Below are 22,906 nucleotides of genomic sequence, written 5' to 3' on the forward strand. Positions count from 1 at the left end.
TGAAAAAGAAGAATAAATAAATGTTGGTGGATGAAGTTTTATGTGGTATGGAGGTGGGGCAGGGACGGCACTGGTCAGCAGTTACCTTTGTTGTCTACAATGGAGAAGTTTGGATGAACAGCAAATTCTGGCACCAACTCAAAGAAAAATTTGTGTCCTCGAGGAGGCTCATCTTTGTCAACTGCACTCACAGTCTGTATCAGCTATAAAGAAAAGAGCATTTCATGCTATTTTAGAAGTCTTGTCTTTGAAATACGGTCTATGCTTTTCATGTCTTGGTAAAAGTCCGGTTAATCTCTATCTGAAGACACAAACTGATGTCCTAAGCCAAATGTTCCCCACATAAACACAGGAGAGGTTACAGTAAGCCAAATGATGGAGGATGAAAAAGGGGCCAGTCCTCACTGCAAGACAGCCTTGTGTTTTGATTTGTACTGAGTTATCTTGCAGTGGTACAGAAACAATTGCCCTTCTGAATAAACCATAAACCTCCTGTGGCCTCATGTAGCAATGCCACAGGGTAGTGTGTAAACCAGTTGTTAAGTGGATCTAATTCCCAGTCCATCTCGTCTGCTCCTGGCAATAAATTGGAGTACTGCACTGGCAGGATGCTTGGTTCTTCTGAAGTAATAAAAAGAGATGCTTTACTCCCTCCTAAATTGAAACCTCTGGCTCTGGAGCTTTATAACTGCCCTAACAAGGCCATTCAAGCCCAGCTGGGAAGCAATGATAATAGTGCCAGTATAGGGTCAGAGTAGAGTGGACTAAAAAGGGAGGCTTCAGATCTGGATTGCACAGCCTTTCCTCTTACATCAAAACATGTGCAAATACGTGTACTCATGTATATATAGACATACATATATGTTAGCAACTTGACTCCTTTTCTCTCTGCTGCTAGACTGATAGATAGGGGCTAAGGAAAACAGCTGCAGAACTGAGGAAGGAAAAGCTACCTGGGAATAGATGTGGTTTGTGAAATGACTTGCAAGTTAACTCCATGCCACGTTACATGAGTAGTAGTAACTCTAGTGAGCTGTATGAATGTCCTTTGCACTCCCTAGTGGGTATAACAATGAAGGATGACCCATACTCCTCCTTGACTTGAAGGATGTGCTTGAGTTCAATCACAAGATATGAAAGCTTGGTGGCATGAGAATGGGAGTAGACTTCAACTGTGGATGCTGCAACTCAGTGCAGGCAAGTTCCTACAGCACCTAAACTTAAGGCAGAAAGAGCTCAGCAGTCAGACTTGTTTCTTTCAAAGCCATGAGAGAGCCAATGCCTGTCTTGAGGTTTTCCAAGAGTTTCCAGTGTGTAGAGTGCCCTGAAATCCCACGGATATCAAAGTCACTTGTTACCAAAGTCTTATTTTGCACCTTTTTTTTTTTTGATATTTCCAGGGAAAGTACAGCATGACTTCTTCAAGAAACACAGTAATTGACAAGTAATACTGATATGATTTTTAAGCTTTGCAGTAATCAAGTAAGGAATGGCATTTTCTTACTACTTTCTCTGAACATCAGCTTGAGTGCATCTTAAGGACACAGTTAAATTTTGGAGGGGTATTTTGCATCCCTCAGGATGTAACACTGTATTAGACAAACATAATTATAGGGCTACCAAAAATACTAAAGTGTTTTCCTTACTGTTTCATTCAGAAACCTGCTGCTGCTAGTGCTGTACTGCACAATGAGTATTTGGCCCATTTTTTCTAGTTAATTTGGGGATAATTTTATTACAGCTAATTATATTAAGTTGTTACTAAAAAAAACCCCAAACCCATAGAGAAGGTCTGAGTTTGGCTCATTCACTTCCTAGCAGCTCCTTCTAAAACAACCACAAGGGGTTTTTTTATAATTTTCTTTTTGTTTCTGAGGCATGTTGAGGAACTTGAAAGCTATTTTGTGAACATTAGCCTTGTACAGAAGGACATGACTATGCTGAAGGCAGGGTTATGCAGTTTTTCTATGGTCTCTTCACTTTTTAAAGCCTTTGATGATTATTGCTCTTTAGATTTTTTATTTTTTTTTTTTTTTAAGTTTTAGCTGTTTCCCAAGATTAGCCAAATCCCTGTTTATGGCAAATTAACCTGTTCAGTATGTTGCATCTTTGATTAGGCTAACATTTTTCCAATGGTACATTGCTTTTCTCTTTGTCATAATCTGCCTCTGAGAGTAGTAATACAGAGAGCAAGACCAGGATGGTGCTTAGTTTTAGTTTTGCATTGCTTAATGCAAAAATGTAATATTGCTACCAAAAAAAAAAAAAAAAAATCCTTCTAATAGGACTAAAGTACCAAACTGAAATAAGAAAATTTTCCTCTCATGTTTCTGTAAGTTTGAAAAGATAGAAAAACTGTAAAAGTATCAGAGAGAAGAGAGAGAATTAGAATAAGTTGTAATATTTATGCAATTACTTGCTGAAAAACTCAAGGAAAAAATATCCTGGTATAATAGGTACCAGAAATTGCAGTTGAGCATCTTGGGTCTTTTTGAGATTTAATCAGTGGAATGTTTGTAGGATCTAGATTTGATTCCCTTCATGTGTAAATCACATGGAGCAGGACATTTGTGCCAGGCAGAGGGGAACCTAATTACACTGAAAACTTATTGTTGAGGGTAAGGCTGAAGAAGAAGAAAATACAAACAAACCCACAAAAAACGAAACCCAAACTTATTACCTGCCCTAACTATTGGCTGCATAAATTGAGAACCAGCTATTCTTCCACCAGGAAAGGTGGGAGAATAAAAGAACAATAAGAAAGGATGATCACAGGTGAATTTTTACAGATGATGAATAAGTGAAATGAAATTAGAAATGTGTCTAATTAAGGGGTTGGGTTTTTTTTGGTTATACAGCTGTAAATAAAAGAGAATGATGTTAATGATAATCACTGCGGAAATGAGAGAGATTTGGATATTTTTATTTTAAGTATCACATTTATATGAAAAAATTTATTACTGTTTTGTGTACATTTTGTAATTTAATGCTGGAAGTGTATTCTTCTCTTTTGAAGCAGCTATGGACATTGAGTTATGATCACTCTTCACCAAGAGTTCAGGGAAAGATCTCTGACACTGTAATATTTATGAGGAAAGAGTTATTTCATACTTTTACTGAAATATGTTTCAAGTATATCAGGCTTTGAGAAGAGAAAAAGTGCTCCTTTTTTTTTTTCTTCCTTCCATAGTTTCCTATGCAAATGAGCACAATTTGGAAAATACAGTATTATTGTCACTATTTTGAGAGTGCGTGCATGTACACTTCTGTGTGTTTGAAGGAACAGTCTCATACTCTTGAGTGGATCTTATTGGATAAATTTAAGTTTTTAGGGGTCACTTGTCTTTGAGGATACTGAAAATTTACACTTAGGCATTGACATAAAGCTTTCTCTTTTACACTCAGGGAAAAGTGGTTGTTGCAGCTTTACAATGTAAGATGAGTTGTGAATAAGGAATTTTTCCCACTGTAAAAATTTCTTGAAGAATTTCTTTCCTTGTGAAGCCAACGATTCTGTTAAAGGGTTTGGATATATTTCCTATTGGCATCATTTTTTCAAATGTGAAAGTGGTTTGACTATAATACTGTTTTTTGGGGGTTTTTTCCTCCTGGATACTGTGTTTTGAAGACTATGACTTACAGTACCGTCAAAACTGTGATTGTAGTTTATGTTCAGGCTATTTTATAGCTATTCGTACTCATCTCTGAAAAAGTGATTGAGGATGAATAGACTGCCTAGTAACAGATTCCTTATGTACCTTATCTGGTACATCCTTAGAGGTAGCTTGCTCTCCAGTTTTCTTCAAGCTGTTTTAAAGACAGAAAGTGAGAAAAGATAGGTGGGAGCATTTTGAAATAACAAGGATCCCTGTGCACTTCAGAGCATGCCCTCACTGTCCCTGAGGCTGCATTTGTGGACACATAGCTGCACAAGCAGGAGATTTGGGTCGTGGGCTCAGCCTTGGGACTACCTCTAAAAGGAATATAGGAAACATTAAAGCAAACATTAAGCTAGCAGCGCATCTTTAAAAGTATAGAGGTCAGCACCAGCTAGCCACTTTTTAGATGGGCTTTTCAGCTTGCGCTGGCTTGGCATGTCATGCAGACCACAGTTGCACATTGCCTCCAGGGTACACACTTTAAAAATGCAGCTCCATGTCTCAGACAGATTCTTGAAAGGTTTGTTGAAGAAAGCTGAACAAGATGAGGGCTGTGGGTGGACAGATGCAATACATTTTCAAGTTAAAAATTCCTATTAATAAAATAAAATTTGAGACGAATAGAATGTCCACAATGTAATCAGCTGCTGCTTCTTTTCAAAACAGCAGAATATCAGTGGTTGCTATCATATTTTTAAACCTATTTTTTTCAAAATTCCTTCTTTTAAAATTCACTAGAAATAAGACAATGAAAAATAATCACTTTCACAGAAATTAAAAGATGATCTGTTGTAGACAGTGCCCTTCTGAAGTTTTAAAATAATGTAATTGTCACATAACATGCAAATTGTACTTCCATCTCAGAGAAGATCACTGGAGACAGACATTGTTAAGCTAGAGACAGAGTAACAGCTACTGAATTTTGTTGTTTCTTATATGTGATTATAGATAAGCAGAGGAGTAGGCCTTCAATTCACTTGAATCATTTGAGCTTTTGTTCTTATTATATTATGCTTTTAGTTAAACCTGGATATTGTACAACAGAGAAATTTCTCAAATGTCATTTATCTGCTTTCAGCTGCTCCTGAGATAAGACTTAAAAAATATCCCTAGGCACTTGAGAAAGGAATGTTTGGGACATTTTGCTGTTTGTTTTTGTCTGACACTTTATTCAGAAGTAGTATAGGAGAGAACAGAACAAATTTTAGATCTTGGAGCACTGACTTTGTCATTCTTGACATTTATTAAATTTGTTTTGTGCTGCAAATATTTCTCAAGAAATCTGGAAAGATCTCACCACTTTGCAATAAGCTATGAAAAAAAAACATATTGTGAGAGAGACTGCACTTTCGACAATCATCAGAAGATAGTAGTGTGCAAATGCTATGGGGAAATGATGGAAGAGCAATTTTGTGTTTCTCCTGTCTGTTATTTCTCTTGCCCTTTTTCTTGCCTATACAATCTGGTAGGGCAAATCACTAACTAATCTTGAATGTATTAATAACGCAGCACAGTGTAAGTGGGTGAGGTGAAGATTTTGTAGAAGATTTTGAGGTGGCTGTATTTCTCTAGGAGTGAAGTAATGATGTAATTTGTATGTCCCCACATAGAAGTGGTTCAAAATCAATCCAGTTGTCAGTGGATGCCCATCTTGTAATTTTGCAGCTTGAGTGATCACACATGTTCAGGCAAAATTCCTGTATGGTGCTAGCTGCAGAAAGCAGCCTCCGTCACATGCGTATAAGCTTGAATAGACCTTTGATCTTGATGCTTTATGTCTTAAGAAATGTTCTAAAATGCCTGCCACTTAACAAAGCCTCATGTTTGGTAATGCAAAACAGTTTGGTTTTCAAGGCTTGGCTCTGTTCCACAAATGTGTTGGCAGTTTTAAAGCAGGACTGAATGCTTATCAGAAATTGAAAAATTCTCCCTTGAACTCCAATTCTTACTTCAAAGGAGAGACAGACTGTTAGCATGGGTCTCTCACTAAATCCAGCCAATAGGTGTCTACCTAGAGAAGGCAGCTACAATGTATAAACAACTGATGACTGATAATTAGCAATAGCCACATGAAAAATGTGGTCTCTGTCTGCTCCATCTCAAAAAGGGAGGGGGAGTATGGAGACTAATGAAAAGAAAAATCTGCCAGCTTTCTGAAAGAGGAAATAAACTTCTGATGTCTGAGAGCCCCTGGATGGCAGGAAAAAATATAACATAACTGCAAAAAAAGCGACCCAGTTTATTTTCTTAAATATTATTATTGACGGGTATTGAAATTAGCTAAATTGTTACTAGCAAACTGTGCAGTTAAATCAATCTCCTTTTCAAGTAAATCTTCCTGGTTTCCATGGAGAGGACTCATCCCCTAATCCAGCTAAAAAGACTCAATTAATTCCTGTGACAAGGGCATGAGAGAACTTGTACTGGACCCTTCCCCACAACAGTCCCTGGGGCTCTAGCACGCCATCAAAGGATTAAGGATTTCTAAATTTTGCAAGAGGAAGGCTGCGTCATACTTTTATTGAGCCTGCATATTAGCCAGTGGAACAGGACTCGCATGGTGACAAATCTGTTCCAGCCTAATGAACATAGTTTATGCACCTCTAGTGATTATGTTTCTCCTCAGTCATACCATTGATGTTTGGAGACAAAAGAGTGGCAGGGGAGGAGGAGAGACTCTGCAGGATTTTCTTTCTTCTCACCCTCCTAAGGCTATCTGAAAAACACAACGAATGCAGCCTCTCATATCTGCTGATATTGAGTAATGTCACTTGGCAGTAGAGAGCAATATTTGATCATTCTGACTGCTTCCTGATGCACCTGAGATTTAGAGAATGTTATGATTAATAGCTGGGCCTGATTAAAAAAAAGAATAATAATTTAAAAATAACTAAATATATTTCTTTTCTCAGCTTGGGTCTCTTGTTAAAGGGTACCAGTGTGTCAAGAAGCAATTATGATTTTAAGACAGCTGCTTTAGGTGATCTCTAAAGTAAGGTGAAATAGTATAGGGGTACTGTTAAACATGAGCAATACAGGCTATCTGGAACTTAACATCCTTACCCAAAATATTCACCTTTGTAACTCTATATTCATTGCTATTTTTAGGCACCAAAATAAAAGTAGTTGCATGTACTGAAGGTAATCTGTTTCCTGAAATACAAAGTCAGCTATATGTAAATGTCCAGATATGAATTCAAATACCTGTCTTGAAGAGCCCACTTGTTAACAAATAGAAAAATGGCTTGGATCTCTCATTCTTCTGCAGTTACACTTGAGGCACACTGTCTTTCTAGTATTTTTGTGGATTTTTCCAGTTAGGGAAAATAATTCCTGGAATTACATTGGCATGCTAGATGTAAGAGAGGTCTGAATAACAACATGCCTATCTAATGGCCCTCTGTCATCTCTGTTTCTAGAAAAGCACAAAATTTACCAGAAAGGTAAATGAAATTTTATACTTTAATGGATATTTCATCAAGTATGCTAGATTAGATGGAAATTGGGTTAAGGAAACTGACAAGCAGTATGTCTGGATTGAACTTGGTTCAAACATATGACAAAACCTGCGCTCACTGGTTGATAAAATTGCACATGATTAATTTCTATAAAATCTTTTTTTGTAAGTTTTGGAACCTTTCTTTGTGTTATGCAATTAAAGTACATGACTCACTGCTATCAGTCATTATATTGAGATTTTAAGGTTATTTGTCTCAATTTAACCTTGTGCAAAGAGATTTTGTTGCACAGACAGAATTTAGGTCATATACCAGCTGTTTGAAATGTATTCCACTTGGAAAAACAGCTTATAAATCATAAAACAAAACTATGATAGTACAATAACCAGAAGTTTAGAGAACTTTTGCGTATTCTAAAAGGCTTGAACTGTATTCTTATGTGACAACTTATGTCACTGGTTAAGACACAGTATTCTGATCATAAACCTCAGTTGTTTTGAAAGTTGCTCCTTGTTCATTTTTCAGATATTGTAATTCCTTCCACTATTTTAATTTAATTCATCATTGCCTTTGATATGCATATTTCTCCATGTCTCTTACATCAAAAATAGTAAGACTTTCTTGAAAAAGAATTAAAATAATGGTCAAGTACCTCTTCAAAGCCAAGTGATTTCACTCAAAGTATCCTCTGTGTTTTTAACCCACTTACCTAAATTCCAGTATTAGGTGCAATGAATTAAAAACATGTAGAATTGAATGCAAACTCCAGCAATCCATTGTATTCTATTTTTCTCCCATTTTGGTCTCTTCCCTCCCCCCCTCATCTATTAAACCTTTCATAAAACATCATTTGAATTGCCACTGGTAAATTGCCACTGGTAAATCTGTCTAGAGTTCTGCAGGACCTGAAATTCTATACTCATCTCAGGTACTATCCTACTTCGAGTGCAGCTTCCATGACTATGTTAAATACAATCCCAGGCAGTGATCAAGGTAAAATATAAGCAAGCTTCCCAATGTATATAGCCCTGTAAAACCTTTGAGTGTTGTATGGTCACTGTGCTCTAAGGACAAACAAAATATCCTACATTCTGATCATTTCCATGTACTTTCTGTGAAGTCAGACAGCTTTGGTTGGATGATGTCAGCATAAAATTTGTGAGACACAAGGACAAACCTAAATGAGTTTAGGGCTCCATCCTGGTCTCTCTCTGCTAGTGTAGGAACACACTCAGATTTGTGCTAGCAAAAATAATGATCTGAAGCTTTTTCTTCCATTCGAAACCGTTATCAGTCTAGAGAAGAGGATCATGCATGGCCTTAGGCCCATGCCGGAAAGGCAATCTCAAGGTATCCAACCTGCTATTAAATCCAGTTCGTCAGTAAATCCTTTCAGAAAACATACATCTTTCTTCTTAGGAGATAAAAATGAAAGGCTAACTGGCATTAGCATAAATAAATGGTGGTTGTAGCAGCAGTAATATTGAAAGATTTCTGTAATATCCCATCTCTGAGTTCTGTTAGTCTGCCTCCTTTCTCAGTTCCCAGTTGTCACTCTATTTTCTCTACAAATCTTTTGTTGTATTTTTAGATTATTACAGAATTGCTGAGGTAGTTTAGAAAGGGGTGTACATGAGCTTTAACCAAATTCAACTCAATACCAAACTGAAATTTAACTTACAATGGAAACAGTTGTGTTATCTTATTTTTGTAAAAGTTTATTTTTCATGTCACTTTACTGAAGAATAACAAAAAAAATTTCCTGCTTTGTGTACTTGAAGGTGTGGCTATGTTAACTAAGGCTTTTAAAAAAATCCAGAAAGAAACTGAATTATCAAACAGTATAAAGGGTTTTGTAGTATTATGCATAACTAGTTCTGAAAAAATATTTTCTGATATTAGGAATGAAAAAACCTTAGAGTGTGGTTTTGTATTATACACTATGTTATCATACTAGGGTAAAAACCTGCATCTTTTATCTCATCCAACCTTTTTTGAATAAACTGCTGGTTTCTGTAGAAGGTAGGGAATAAAGAGGCTGAGTTGGTTTGCAGTTGTTCATCTTAAAATATGTTGAGGTCTTCATGATGGTATTCCAGGATAGTTTCATTACAAGTTTTTCAGAAACAAGTAAGTATTTGTTTACCTGTCCTGCTTTTGCATTTTCACAAACAAATGTTTCATAGTATTGGGCAAATTCTGGTGCATGATCATTTATGTCTAGAATCCGGATGAAGACGGGTATCTGGCTACTTTGTTTAGGATTATCTGAAACAAGAAAGTTATTTATAGTACATTGAAAAGATTTACAGTCTATGTCTATGAAAAGACCTGAAATTATCTTATTTTTTTCCTTTAGAAATGTTGGGTTTTCTTGATTGTATTAAAACAATTGTATTTAATTTTTCTACTGACATACATTCCATATGCATAAAAGCCCTATTTATACTTGAAACAAATTGTTCTATTATAGTATATATATTCTGAAATATTAGAAAGTAAACTTAAAATTATTTACATTAAAAACAAGTCACTGAGTTAGTATTGACTTCTATTCCATACATCAGTGCAGTAAATGGTTCATTGCAAAAGCTGTTTCCTGAGGTCAAGCTGTCAAGAACATTACTTGTTCAAATCAGTAAAGCAGTTAAACAGTGTCAGTCAACAACAACACAAAAAAAACCCAAAACAAAAACAAAAGTTATCCTTTTTCCCCCAAAATGTAAAAACCAAGCCAAATCACACAAGATATGTAAATATTATCAGGAACTGGTCTTCACAAACTTGACTTCCAAGGTAAAGCTATTGCTAGAGATGAATCTCACAGTACACATATTTAAAACGGAAACCATATTTGACCAAATAATGAAAGAGTATTTATGATGAAAATGTATTAGTCTTTCTGAAAATGGGAATATAATTCATCTCTTCATATTATCCAACTCCCAGACTCTTAAACACATAGATTTCTGGTGAATGTAAAGGTAGAATGAAGGAAGGGAGAAAAGTTATTCCCTACAATCATTGTCTCTCTCCTCTGATGATTGTTATCAGTTGGCTGGAAAGAAAAGGCAGGCAAGAGCAATCCATATCTAAAAGGGTCCAAAAGAATAGTAAAAAATCCAGGTGAAAAACTTAGGGTCAAGGTTTGCTTCAGACATGGAGGGGAAAGAATTTCCTCTAGTCTTGGCTTCAAATGAAGCCATTTCTTGAGATAAGTTAAAGCAGTTGAAGTAAAGCATAAATTCTTCCCCTGATTACAGTGGTAATTCTGACAGTGTGTTATTTGTCTGTCATGGACATGTTTTTTTCCAAGGATTTTGCTGAAGACTTAGCTTGGGATAAAGCCAATGCATCACACTTGTGCCAAATTATTTGCTGGGAGTTCTCTAGTATATAATGTGTACAGTTTTATTGAGCCCGAGAAATCCCAATTATCTTTTCATGAATGGGGAAAGATAATCCTAAAGTAGTAAACTGAACTTTCAGATGAGCATTTAAAGATACTCAGTCTATTGATAGTATCTGAATAAGGACAAAACTATCAACAAGATAGATCATAGATACTGTAGAATTTCAGTCTTTTCTCAGTTCTAATGTTCTTCCAAGATAAATGATCTCGCAACTTACTGATTTCAGTTGCTATGACAGTGATGTTATGCCAGGGAGTTTCTTCCCGGTCAAGTGGCTTTGAGATGAATAAGGATCCATTTCCTGAATAGATGTTGAATATTCTGTCAAGGTCAGTGTGTCGATCCACAGAATATCTGTCAAGATATAGTACAACTGAGCATCACTATCTCCTGTTACAGTCTCTAGTTTAGCTCACAGCCACCTCTAAAAGTTTTCTAATTTTAGCTGTGGTTAATCAAGAATGTTTTCTTTACAATTAACCTAAGCTTTCCTGTAGCTGCCTGAGGTGTAAAACATGTTACAAATACTGTGAAACAATTTTTTTAAGCCTAGTGAGTGGGATGAAGAGCAAACTATTTATGTGGGCACTTGGTAAGACTGATATTTGAAATTACATTTTAGTTTATAAAGCTAATGCTGGAATAACAAATAAAAATGAACATTCTTAGGTAATGTTTTTGCAGATTAATTGTTTCTTGGAGAACTCAGTCATAAAAGGAGACACATTGCTGATATAATTAAGTATCAATTTATGACAAGATATATTTGAGATGTCACAAAGACCATCAAAATAAACAGAAAAATCTTTGGATTAGTTGTTATTTAAGATGAAAGTTCTTAAAATCTTATTTTATAATACTTGCTTTTGCCTTTTAATTCAGGTTTTGGTTTGGTTTTTTTTTCAGTTACTCTATTAGTTACCAGTCACTACCAGGTTAAATTGAGGTTTTATACATAGGTTATTTTAAAATATTTTATTTTCTTCCTCCTCTCACACCTCACACCCTACTGCTTCAGGACATAACAAGCTTGGTCAGAAATGCAGAAAGCAGGTTTCCTAACCAGTTGCATGGTAAATACACAAATCTCAGTGCTGTTTGTCACTGCAGATAATAATAGCAGATAGCTAACAATTACAGCAATTTCACAGCACTGAACACTTACCTCTAATTGTTATGACTTTCTCACAATGATTTCTTATTTAATATAATATGATCATTAAATAGTTAAGCTATGGAACATGGTAGACAGTGTTATGTCTAGGTATTATGAAGGTACACAACACTGACTGCTATCAACCAGCAGGGAACATAGAAGTACAACTTCCTGAGTATTTTACATAAGTTTGCCATCGGAAACAGGGTATAAAAGCACAATCTTATTAACAGTCTGGTAAAAGTACTAAAACATGATACCAGTTAAATGCTGACCTCTCCTTTCTTTTTACCTGGTGCCTATAAGCTGTCCTTCAGAAGCATACCCTATTTAACTGTGTTTGCCTTCACAAGCTCCCGTAGGTATTTTTCTGTTTGACACTTTTCAGTAGCCCCTATTACATTACACTCTCATCACACTTTGTGCATGAGCCTTGACCCACATCTAAAGCATTTCATATTGTGTAATTGCTTACTTTATTGCATTCTTTGTTATATCTGGATCTTGGGCTAAAACCTGCCCAATAACACTTCCTTCCTTGGCATCTTCATCTACCTCTATTAAATACCAGGGTCTGCTGAACACTGGAGGTTCATCTGTATCTTCCACAGAGATTTTTACCAAAGCCGTGTCTTTGAATGGCCCCAGCTGAAGAAAACGAGGATCAGGATGAGTGTTTGTTGCTTCCACTCTTAAGGTGTATAACATCTTGTTTTCAAAATCCAGATGCTGGGGAGCAAATAATAACAATAAAGAAAATTGTGTCACTTTACAGGAAGTGTGAGTCAGTTTTATAATGCTGAATTAGAAGTGTAGGCATTTTAAGGAGCAAAAGCTATAAAATTTAATGCATCTTGGAGAAGATGGAGTAAATTAGGGCTTGTTTTATGTATAAGAAAAATAAGGAGTATTACAGGGCAGCAAGGCAATTATGATACTTCTGCCTACTACTTGTTCAGATTCCTGGAAAACCAGGAAGGGTCAATCTGTAAAAAAATTAAAAGAGAGAAAGAAACAGGGAAGTTGGACTCAATCCACAGGAAGGTTGTAGAAGGTCTTATTTGTCTCATCTCATTGGCAGGAACAAGAACAATTATCCTCCCCCATTACCGTCTACTCTTGCCTATTTTGCATCAGGAGCAACCCAGACCTGTCCCTGGCCTCCATGTTGTGGAGTGAAAAGAAAAATTAGGAAAAACACTATGATTTTCAATCTGTGTGACAATTACAGTGCTCATATCCATATATGCATATGTATATATACATTCGTATGTGCACACATACGTGTGCATGCACATACGTAAATATATATATGTGTTTCCAAATATATGTGTATAGATCTATGTTATATACATATGTAGATATCAATTAATTGTTACTGGTATTTCAGAAAGAACAGAGCTGAAAATAATGTTTGGAGTTTAACAGTCTGAACACTAAAAAGCAAACAGTATATCTTTCAGAGGTGGTATTTTGGATTAAATTTCTACCCATGCCTTTGCTCTTTGGACTTCCATTGACATAATATTTAGCAACTTAAGTTTCACCAAGGTTGGGCTTAAACTGAGACAGATTTTAGGTACTGGAGACCTGAATGTTGGACAGATTAGAGAGGGAGAGTTTAGCCTTGGAGGTGTAAGTTCATCAAACCTCAGGTGAGCCTCCAACCCTTGTGAGCCTTACTGCAGCATTCAGCTGACAAACCCCACTGTGAACAGAACCCCTCCAGGTTTTCACAGCCCTAATTCAAAAGTACTGTGTGTGAGAGTATATATATTGAACAGACAGCAGCCACTGAAATATTGCTTTATGTGAAGTGACATGCCAGTAAATTTCCCTCGAGACTTGAAAATAACAGATATCTGCTGAAGAAAGAGAAGAACAAAACTAATACAACTCCTTGGCAGCCTGACCCCTTGTGAGATCTACCCTCCCTTCCCTTGGAAAAAGAAAAATAACTGTAAAACCTGGATAGCTAAGTACATATAAAAGAGAAGGAGGAAAAATAAACCTTTTTGACAGTTATAATCCCTTCCTGTGTGTCCTTGTCAGTGATGATATCAAACATGTCTGATCCATCCCCATTGGAGATGCTATACTCAATCTCTGCATTTTCACCCACATCGGGGTCATTGGCCTTAATTCTGCCAAGAGGAGTCCCAGGTGGTGCAGACTCAGGAGACATGAACTGGTAGGTGCCTGGAAGAGCAAAATCAAGTATTTATTATTTTGAGAAGGTTTGTTTTTCTGAATAATAGACATCTTCGATTTCACCTGGATTTTTTAAGTAACTTGGTGTTCGAAACACCAATACTGTTACTCATCACTAAAGTTTAAAACAGAGTTGATTGACGTACTGGCACAAAAATGTCAAGTGATTCTTCAAAGCCATTTAGTACTGTGCTTTTTTTTCTTCTTTTTCTTTTTTATTCTTCACTTATAAGGAACAGGGAAGTTTTGGGGGTTTTTTTTCTGTCAGATTTTAAGATTTCTAGAAATTTTTCCAGATATGTTTAGAAGTAGTAGGGGATTTTGTTTTGTTTTCTCAAGGCACAAGAATTGTAGAAACTAGTGTGAATTTTGGAAAGAGACTAAAATAGAATAGGTTTATTCTTTTTGTTGTTGTTGTTCTTTTAAAAAATATATTCAAGATTTTTAAGTGTTCTGTGTGAAAGTAATTCATTCATCCATTATTGGTAATGCATACAAAAGAGTCATGGTAAAGAGCATTTGGATACATGTTCATGTTAATTGCTATAGTTAATTGAAATGCAGATACATTCAGATTTTATTCTATTTAGTCTGCACATACTTTTTGTGCTCTTTCAATGGTTGGTTTAATTTAATGTTTTTATAATCAGAGTTTACTAGAAAACATTCTGATTACACAGACATTTTAATCTTGCCTATGTGTATGAAAATTGAATTTATAAGTATTTTCTGTCAACATTTGCAATAAAAATATAATTATAAAGACACAGTGTTGCATAAAAAGTATTAGTCAGATAGTTTTCTTGACCAGTAAGAACTAGACAATGAAGACCTTTCATCACTAGCAAGACATAAATGTTTCTAAATCAGTATTTTCAGTTATTTGCTACCAATTCTGATATATCCAATATTTTACATGTGAAATTCCAGAATCTTATGTTTCTTTTGGTATGATTTCTCATGTAAATGAATATTAATTTATTGATTGAAGTAGTAGCATTGGAAAAATACTTTAAGAGTCTGGACCTGACAAAATTAGCATCTTATAAAATGTACAATCCTTATTTGGAGGGCCCAATAAGAACCTGTATAAATTGTACTGACTTGCAGTGAAATACAGTCAAGTATCTTTCCTGCAACTAGCGTATTTCCTATACTTACATGTCCTTTGCTTTCTTTCAAGACACCCAAAGGGTCCTGAAGGTTCCTTTTGAGTATAAGGACTATACCAAACATCCAAGTGCTGAATGAGTTTCTATCCCCAATTGTATAGACTAAGTAAAAATGAGTGTCACTGCAAATAACTTATATTAATATAGATGTGTAACAAGATGGAAGCTAATGCTTGATGCTAAATTGTATTTGCTGTAACAAATTCAAGGTTGTAAGTGAAAACTCAGTGGTAGACTGTTTGGCTGCAATCCACACAGACTAAAATGCATGCTATTCCCTTAAACCAGGCTGAAAATGGGACGAAAGTTAGGATTTCTGGCAGTTAACCATAAGTTTGAAGGCTTGCTCAAATACGAGGCTTTGATAGGTGAGCCAGAATTATTGTAAGAACAGATTTAATCATGCTACTTACGACTTCTTCCAGAATAAATAACTCCCTTGAGTGCTTTTGCATCTCAAAGCATTCCTTATTTTTGTGATGCTGTGGGAGTTCTACACATTTTCAGCATGTGAGATGGTTTAGAGTACAAATGAATTCAAAATGTGTAAGATTTTTCATTATACTGCCATTTAAATACAGTTAATGCCTACATCTTTCAACTGTCCTGGATACCTTTCAGGAAACAAAACAAAACAGAAAATCTGTTCCTTCTTAATGCATTCTGAACAACCAGTACTTCACATTGCATGCTGCCATTTACCTTCAGTTCCTGTAAGAAATCAAGCTTTATTTCTTCAATGCATTGACATTAACTCCTTTTGTTGCCATTTGCAATTCACCCTCTGCTTTGGGACACATTTTCACTTATTGTTGCCTCACATAAGACAAAATGGAAGATAATTGTTTTTGGAAGGAGCAGACTTCCAGAACTAAATAGTTCTTAGAAGGTATGCCCCTCTTCATAACTATCTAAAAAGAAATAATAACCTCCAGATGTTTCTCTATGTTTGTTTTCCTAGGAAGTCTTGAAAACCTCCCTGCTTATGAGAAAGAAAATGAGAGAGAAGGGTCATCAGCAAAATGAAACTTGCACCATTGAATATATCCCATAACAGGTCTTCTATAGCCTATCTAATGTCTTTCAGTGATGTTCTACGTAGTTACAGAGAATATTGTATGAGGCATCAAATTGTGTAAATTTATCTATAATTAAGTATCACAAACAAATCTTATTGAAATATTTAGAACTTCTTTAGCTAATCTTGAAAGAAGAGCATCATAAGGAACAAAGGCTAAGGAGACTGAAAATCCTAATTTATTTTGCAGTTCTATACATTCTTAATTCTTTTTTTTTTTAATATAATTTAAAATTTAATTTATTTCAGCAACAAAGCTTACGATGCCATGTGCTATACCACATTCTAATTTAGGTTCAAGAATTCCTGTTTGCCAAAATATTATGGGCTATATCATCCTATACGTGCTTAAGCAGTGCCCCTTCTTGAAGTCAAATGGGAAGATTGGTTAAAAATTGCTGTTTATGTTTGCCATGTGAAAGTGATTTTCAGCAAGTAAACTGTGAATTCAAATTATATTTCCTTTATGAGGACTGCAGTACTTCCTCTCCCCTCTCTTTTTGAAAATAAATCTGTTATCATGAATATAGATTTAAAAATTTATATGCAATTTCAAGATACACCAACACTGTCAGAGTTTTCTAATATTTTAAAAAATCTGGTCTAGAGTGACCTGTTTATACTATTCTGAGTGTACTTATTGCCATGGTATTGAAGTGCTTTTCAAGTTTCTCCAAGTCCAAGAGAGTGTTTTCTAAATCAGCTTTGTTTGTTCAGTCCTTGGTGAATCTGTAAAGACAGACAGTCAGGTCCCCAATCAGTGCCAACAATCAATTCAAATTTTATGATGTGGACATTTTTCCAGCAGGCACTGAATAGAGGCTGTAAATTTCTTATATCTGCAGCCTATCAAACAGTTATCAGACACTGATTGTAACAACCTGGGATTGGATTTAAACCAGTGGCCTAGTATGAAATGATCTGTATTATGCTGTGAAGCTTTCTGTATTGTGCAGCTTTCTGTTGTTTGCCATTTTTTATTCTATGGAGATATTTTTAAAATACTTAATTGTATCAAAGTGGTCTAGATTATCAGAATCATTCAACATCAAGAGCTGAACACAGACTACAAGTACCTGAACCAAATGCTTAGGCTTCCAGCAGAGCATACCACCTGACCGAGTCTGCCTGTGCAAAGTGGTACATTAGAAAATTTGCTGACCTATTTGTTTGCCTAAACACGTGGAACTACAAGTGTGTCCAAAAACTGAACCCTAGATTTTGTAATTAAATTCTGAAGGCTTTCAAATCCCTGCAGTTAGCCTAGGTTATTGTTAGAGCTCACATTCCTGTAAGCAAAGTAAGAATGAGAAGTAATTTTATAATGCCAATAAATATTTTACTTTTAAAAAAATGGAATGCAGAGATTGTCATTTGCCTTAATAATGCTGCAACATAAACAGGCACAGCAGTGGGCCAGTGTTTATACTAAAAAAGGGAGAAAAAAGGAAGATCACAGATGGTAACAGTGAAACAGCTGATTTTAAAGAGGTTCTTTGAAAAACAACAAAACTATTAGATGCTCCATACTCTGAGGGAAGCGAGGCGGATTGTCATTGACATCGGTCAGTGTGATGTTCACTGTGGTGGTCCCTGATAGTCCTCCCATCTGGCCTCCCATGTCTTTGGCCTGGATGACCACTTGATACTGTTCCCTGTTTTCTCTGCTCATGTCTGGTAAAGCAGTCTTGATTATGCCTTGGAGAAGAGAGAAAAAGGAGAGACTGAGAGGTGAAGGAGAAGAAGCACCACCCACTTTAAGCTCAGAATTTTAAAAAGGATTAATGTAAGATACACTCTGCAGATGTTAATCCATAGCAATCAAAACAAGGTATACTGCAATAAGCCTTTCAATCTATAGCCGTTTGTGATTTTAAGAAACAAAGAGAAATAAATGTAACGGAGATATTATTCATTGTTTGTGATGTGCTAAATGAAACTAACTATTCTTTCAATGACAAAAACATAAATATATTTGTTGAATTAATTAAATTTTTCAGCTACAATCCCCAGTTGTTATTTTAATGCATTGTGTGATCTCCAGCCCCTGTGAGGTTTTGATATTATAGCACAAGGCTGTACTGTAACATGCCTGGGATTCATTCTTTTGGACTGTAATGGTTCATAGTTTTTAATGCTCAGTGATGGCCACTGTAAGTCAGCTAGGGGTATAACTAATGAAAGAATTGGACAGCACTGTAAAATTAGTGTTAGAAAATCTTCTTTGGGTGTCCAATCTCAAGAATTTTGTAAATGTAATTTAAATACAGCATCCTTTTTTTTCTTGGAAGATTCACACCCCTGCCTTTCCCTTCTCAGAAGAATGCTCTCATTACAAGCTTGGCTTGATACAGATGCTGTCCTATTGTGCAAAAAAACCTGCAACCCTGGAAAACTCCTACTCCTACAAAGAGAGTGAAACAAAAAACCAAAAAAACCCCTCTGTAGTCTACTGATTGTAACATTTACATATGATCCAGGATTACCAAGTTCTGACTATGGTACCTAGGCTTGTTAATATATCTAACATTAAAAAGCAAATGGGATAAAAATTAAAGATAATCACAGAACCAAAGATGAGAGCCCAAGTCTTCCCTAAATAGTCTGCTTATCTAACCATCTGCTGTCATCAGTTAGTGACTGTGTGGTACTGGTCCTGTTTCCCTGCTCATGTCTGGTCAAGATATTTTGAGTAAAGGACAGGAGAAAACAGAAAAGGGAGATACGAAAAAGTGGAAAAAACCCAAACACTCTAATCCTAGGCAAAATCATTAGGCACTCTTTTAAAACTGTAGTCATATGATTCTCATCCTTTTGGTACAATGTGCTTGCTGTATTTAAAAAAGAAATTTTTGTAAAAGAAAATCAGCCCTTGTCTGAGCATACTCGAAGGATTAGGAACTTCAGGGATTCTGTGCACAATTGCACTTAAATTCTGTATTCTCAAACCAGGATGTGCAGGAACAAGATAATGCAATGCCTGCTAAGTGTTATGTCTAAGTGTTACACAATACCTGCTAAATCTTACTCCAGATTAGGTATCTGGATGGTGTTGTTGTTGGGTTTTTGAATCCCAGTTTTGGATTATAGATACCCAGAATTCACACAAGTTTTCCTTCTTTGTGTCTGACTCTTATTTAATTTCCTGCATAACTGTAAGAAGGGCATCCATAAAAAAAACTTTACAACTTAAATGCATTCATGCTTCTTGATCCAATTCTAATAGCTGTTGGAATCAGAGCAAAATTTCAAAAAGCATTTTAAGTTAAAAATTATCAAAGGACAAGAATGTATCACAAACTCTTAGAAATAATTAATTTACCTTTGAAGATTTCTGGGTTGTTGTTTTTTTGGGTTTTTTTTTTTAACCTTATAGCCTGAAATTGTCCAGCTCCTTTTTTCTTTTTTTTAAAGATGGACAGATGACATTCCCAGAAACTGGTATAAAATAAGCTTTAATACTTTCGTGATTCTTTGGACCCTTTACAATATGCTACAACATTTCTGAACTGTTGACCTTTACAGTCAACAGTCTTCTTCCAGAAGTCTTATTCAGACCAAGTCAATATTATTTTTTTTTTTTAAAAGGCATACTTTTATTATGATTCCAGTTTCCATTTAGAAAAGTTGTATCAGCTTCGTGTCAAGTGTCCTACCTCTGTAACTGCAGAAAGTAAGACTATGTGAATTGCTAACCTGTTTCTGGATCCACTGAGAAATACGGCTGTCCCTGGAGGATACTGTACACCACTTTGGCACTGTTTCCATAGTTGGCATCATCAGCATCTGTGGCTGTCACTTGAATAACAGATGTACCTAAACGGGTACCAGACAAGGAATCAGCAGATTTAAAGAAGGCACCTAATTCTTATAAACCACATACAGTGGTTTCAGTATTGAATTCAGTAAAAAATTGAAGAGCATCTAATGGACAAATCCAGTGTTATCCTACTAAAGCAGCAGTAAAACAAAGTCTCATTTTCCTCATGACTAAAATTAAAAGCATTATCACTTAAGTTTCATGCTTCAGTTAAACATGAGTAAATGCATAAAGATTGACATGTCTTTGAAACCCAACACAGCATTAGGTTTTTTTGGTGACCAAACAAGTTTTAAGATTGTTCCCTGACAATAACACAATATCAGTTGAAATTGTTCACTTGAAAGGTAGGTAGCTGCTGTGTGAAAAGTACTATTATGATTCCTAAGTTTGGTTTAATCAGTAAACTCACCTAAAGTAAATTTCCTCATACTCATTTTGTGATTTGATGACCACCTCCTAATATCTGAAGTCAGACTGAATAAAAAAATTTGTCTCATCATAACTAATTTTTAAGGTGTTTTTAAAAAATTTGATTGGTTTTGAAATAAGAAATTGTGGGGGTTTTTTTCTCTCTTGATCAAAATTCCACGCCTATTTGGCAAATAATTGCTGTTAAACGATAACTACATTTTTTCAGCATTCACTTATTTTGCATGAAAATGGCTTACTCATGTCCTGTGATCTGTGAAGAGAATATAGGCTATATGGGGTTAAGAGCAAGAGCACTGTGAGCCAATACGTTTGGTGTAGTTTATGGGTTAGATGCAAATGAAAAGCTTCTGTAAAGCCTTCCTTATAAAATATATGAAAGGACAAAACTGTTCTTCACAAGCTTTTATTTCTAAGCAGTTTTCACGATGTCAGGATACATTTTGCTAACACAATCTAGAGCTGACAAATGTCTGGGTAAATGCATGCAGTCCAATAGCTAGAAGTGTAAAGGTCCTTACCTCCTTGCCAAGGGCAGAAAGCTGACTGAGAAGGTCTTTACCCTATTTTTGTCTGTCTATTTTATGTATCTCACTTTCCTTATAAGAAAAAGGTCTAGTAAGCACTGTCCTCTTAAGCAATATCATTTCATATCCTTTTTTTCCTTCACCTTCAGCCTCTCTATGCTGAAGTTCACTCAGATAACTTGCAGTCAAGAATCTGTCTTGAATATAAATTTAGAAGATGCTCATTTACCTGTGACTAATGGAATTGAAGTGAATCATCTCTACTGTCACTCTTCAGTGTATACAATGTATTGGGGAAAGTAGAAATCCAGAGTAACCAAAACAGATTTATGAGAGCACATGTTATTATTAGGTCCTGTTAGATGCACCTGTTTTCTCATGGTATGTAATACTGCTTTACACATAATAATTTTACCTACAAAGTAGTAACAAGTCCTGCTATTTCAGATTATCTGAATAGCGTGAGAAGAGGGGAGGAATACTTCTTTATCTGGAACAAACCAGCAGAACAAAGTTGTAAAAATGCTTTGTCACAATTCATCAAACTCTGCAGAGCATTTTTGCCATCAGCAACCTAGATTACTTTTTGCCTGGCTGAACAGTTAGAGGTCATCTCTGTGCCAAGCTGAGCTGTAAAGATAATCCTGAAGAAGTCAATATTTAAGGACAATTTTATCACTAACTGTGTCCAGCAGAACTGTTTGTCTGGACAAAAAATGAAGACAGTTTTCTGAGAAATGTAAAGTTCCAAGAGTCCTATCTGCTTTCAGAAAAGCAAATGAATTAATTCCCATGCCTCCTCAAGAGTAACAGGGAAAGGAAAGTCAATATCACTCGCTAGTCTATAAAAAATATAAAAGGCATCAGTAGAATCATGTGCTTATACTGTATCCCACTGTATCATCCAGAAGTTAAGAATCAAAGGAAATGTATATGTCCATCCCACCCTCCCCCCAAAATATCCCCAAATATCTCAATCAGGAAAACTTATTGCTGTGGCCTCCTGATCTAGGCACTGTCTTGAGACTGATGCAGAAGTTTGAGTAGGGTCATGACAACTGAATGCATATTAAGTGTCTTTTCCTAGTGTACTGTTTTAATTTTAAAAAGTATGCTAAAGAATGTTTTGAAAATGACTTTTTTTTTTTTTTTAAGGCATTTCAGAACTCAGGGCAGTCTTTCTGAAATTTCTGTCTTTGTCTCATTAGAATGTATATCTTTAATTCCTAAGGCTCAAGAACCATATAATTATGGTTGCTGAGAAGAGTACAGAAGCTGTAACCCTACAGAAACTTCAGAGGTCACTACCAGGTAATTCAAGTGGATGTGATATAGAATGAGATCTCATTGTAGTTTTCAAAATATTGATGTTTTCTTTTATTTGTCAAATTCTGTACAGTAATGAAAAAATAGTGTTATAACTGCTTCCTAGTAAACTAATAGCATAATCATGAAACAATTAACAAAAGTATATCCTCAGAAAATATATTGTCAGCATGCACTTCACTCTCTTCTCTACCAACAGTCTGCTGTATCGTAAGGGAGGATCCTCATGGACAAGAGACAATGCTTAGGCAACTTTTTTTTCTGAGCAAAAAAACTTCTCTTAGATTTTGGGGTCCAAAATTAAACCAGGAAAAACAGTGAAATAAAGCAACTCAGTACTAATCATGAAGTAATTGGTAATGAGGAAAAAACAGTTTGAATCTTTTTAATTAAAGACAATTGTGCCCTATCCTCACCCGCACCTGAATGGTATCCACAGAATGTGGATGTATTTATTCATTTGTTTATTTATAGTCTCGATTACCTCCCAAGCAGCCTTTTGTCAGCAGAAATCACCATGATTTAAAATAAGATTACCTCCCAAGCAGCCTTTTGCCCACATTTGTCAGCAGAAATCACCATGATTTAAAATACAAATCTGGCTGGTAGGTTAAAAATTAGAAACTTTCTGACACACCTCCACAGCTGCCAATA

At 35.6% G+C, this 22,906-nt stretch overlaps 1 protein-coding gene across 1 annotated transcript in view; it reads right to left on the bottom strand.

The window, feature by feature from the left end:
* The window catches only part of LOC104528534 (cadherin-9), a 44,458-nt gene that overhangs the window by 3,971 nt on the left and 17,581 nt on the right, over positions 1 to 22,906 (bottom strand). The window contains 6 exon segments of the mRNA XM_029086104.1: positions 64 to 203; positions 9,264 to 9,385; positions 10,748 to 10,884; positions 12,162 to 12,415; positions 13,698 to 13,885; positions 17,678 to 17,845. Of these exon segments, the coding sequence (XP_028941937.1) occupies positions 64 to 203; positions 9,264 to 9,385; positions 10,748 to 10,884; positions 12,162 to 12,415; positions 13,698 to 13,885; positions 17,678 to 17,845 (1,009 nt within the window).

This window comes from Antrostomus carolinensis, unplaced genomic scaffold, assembly GCF_000700745.2.
Source record: "Antrostomus carolinensis isolate BGI_N321 unplaced genomic scaffold, ASM70074v2 scaffold1787, whole genome shotgun sequence".
Lineage (NCBI taxonomy): Eukaryota > Metazoa > Chordata > Aves > Caprimulgiformes > Caprimulgidae > Antrostomus > Antrostomus carolinensis.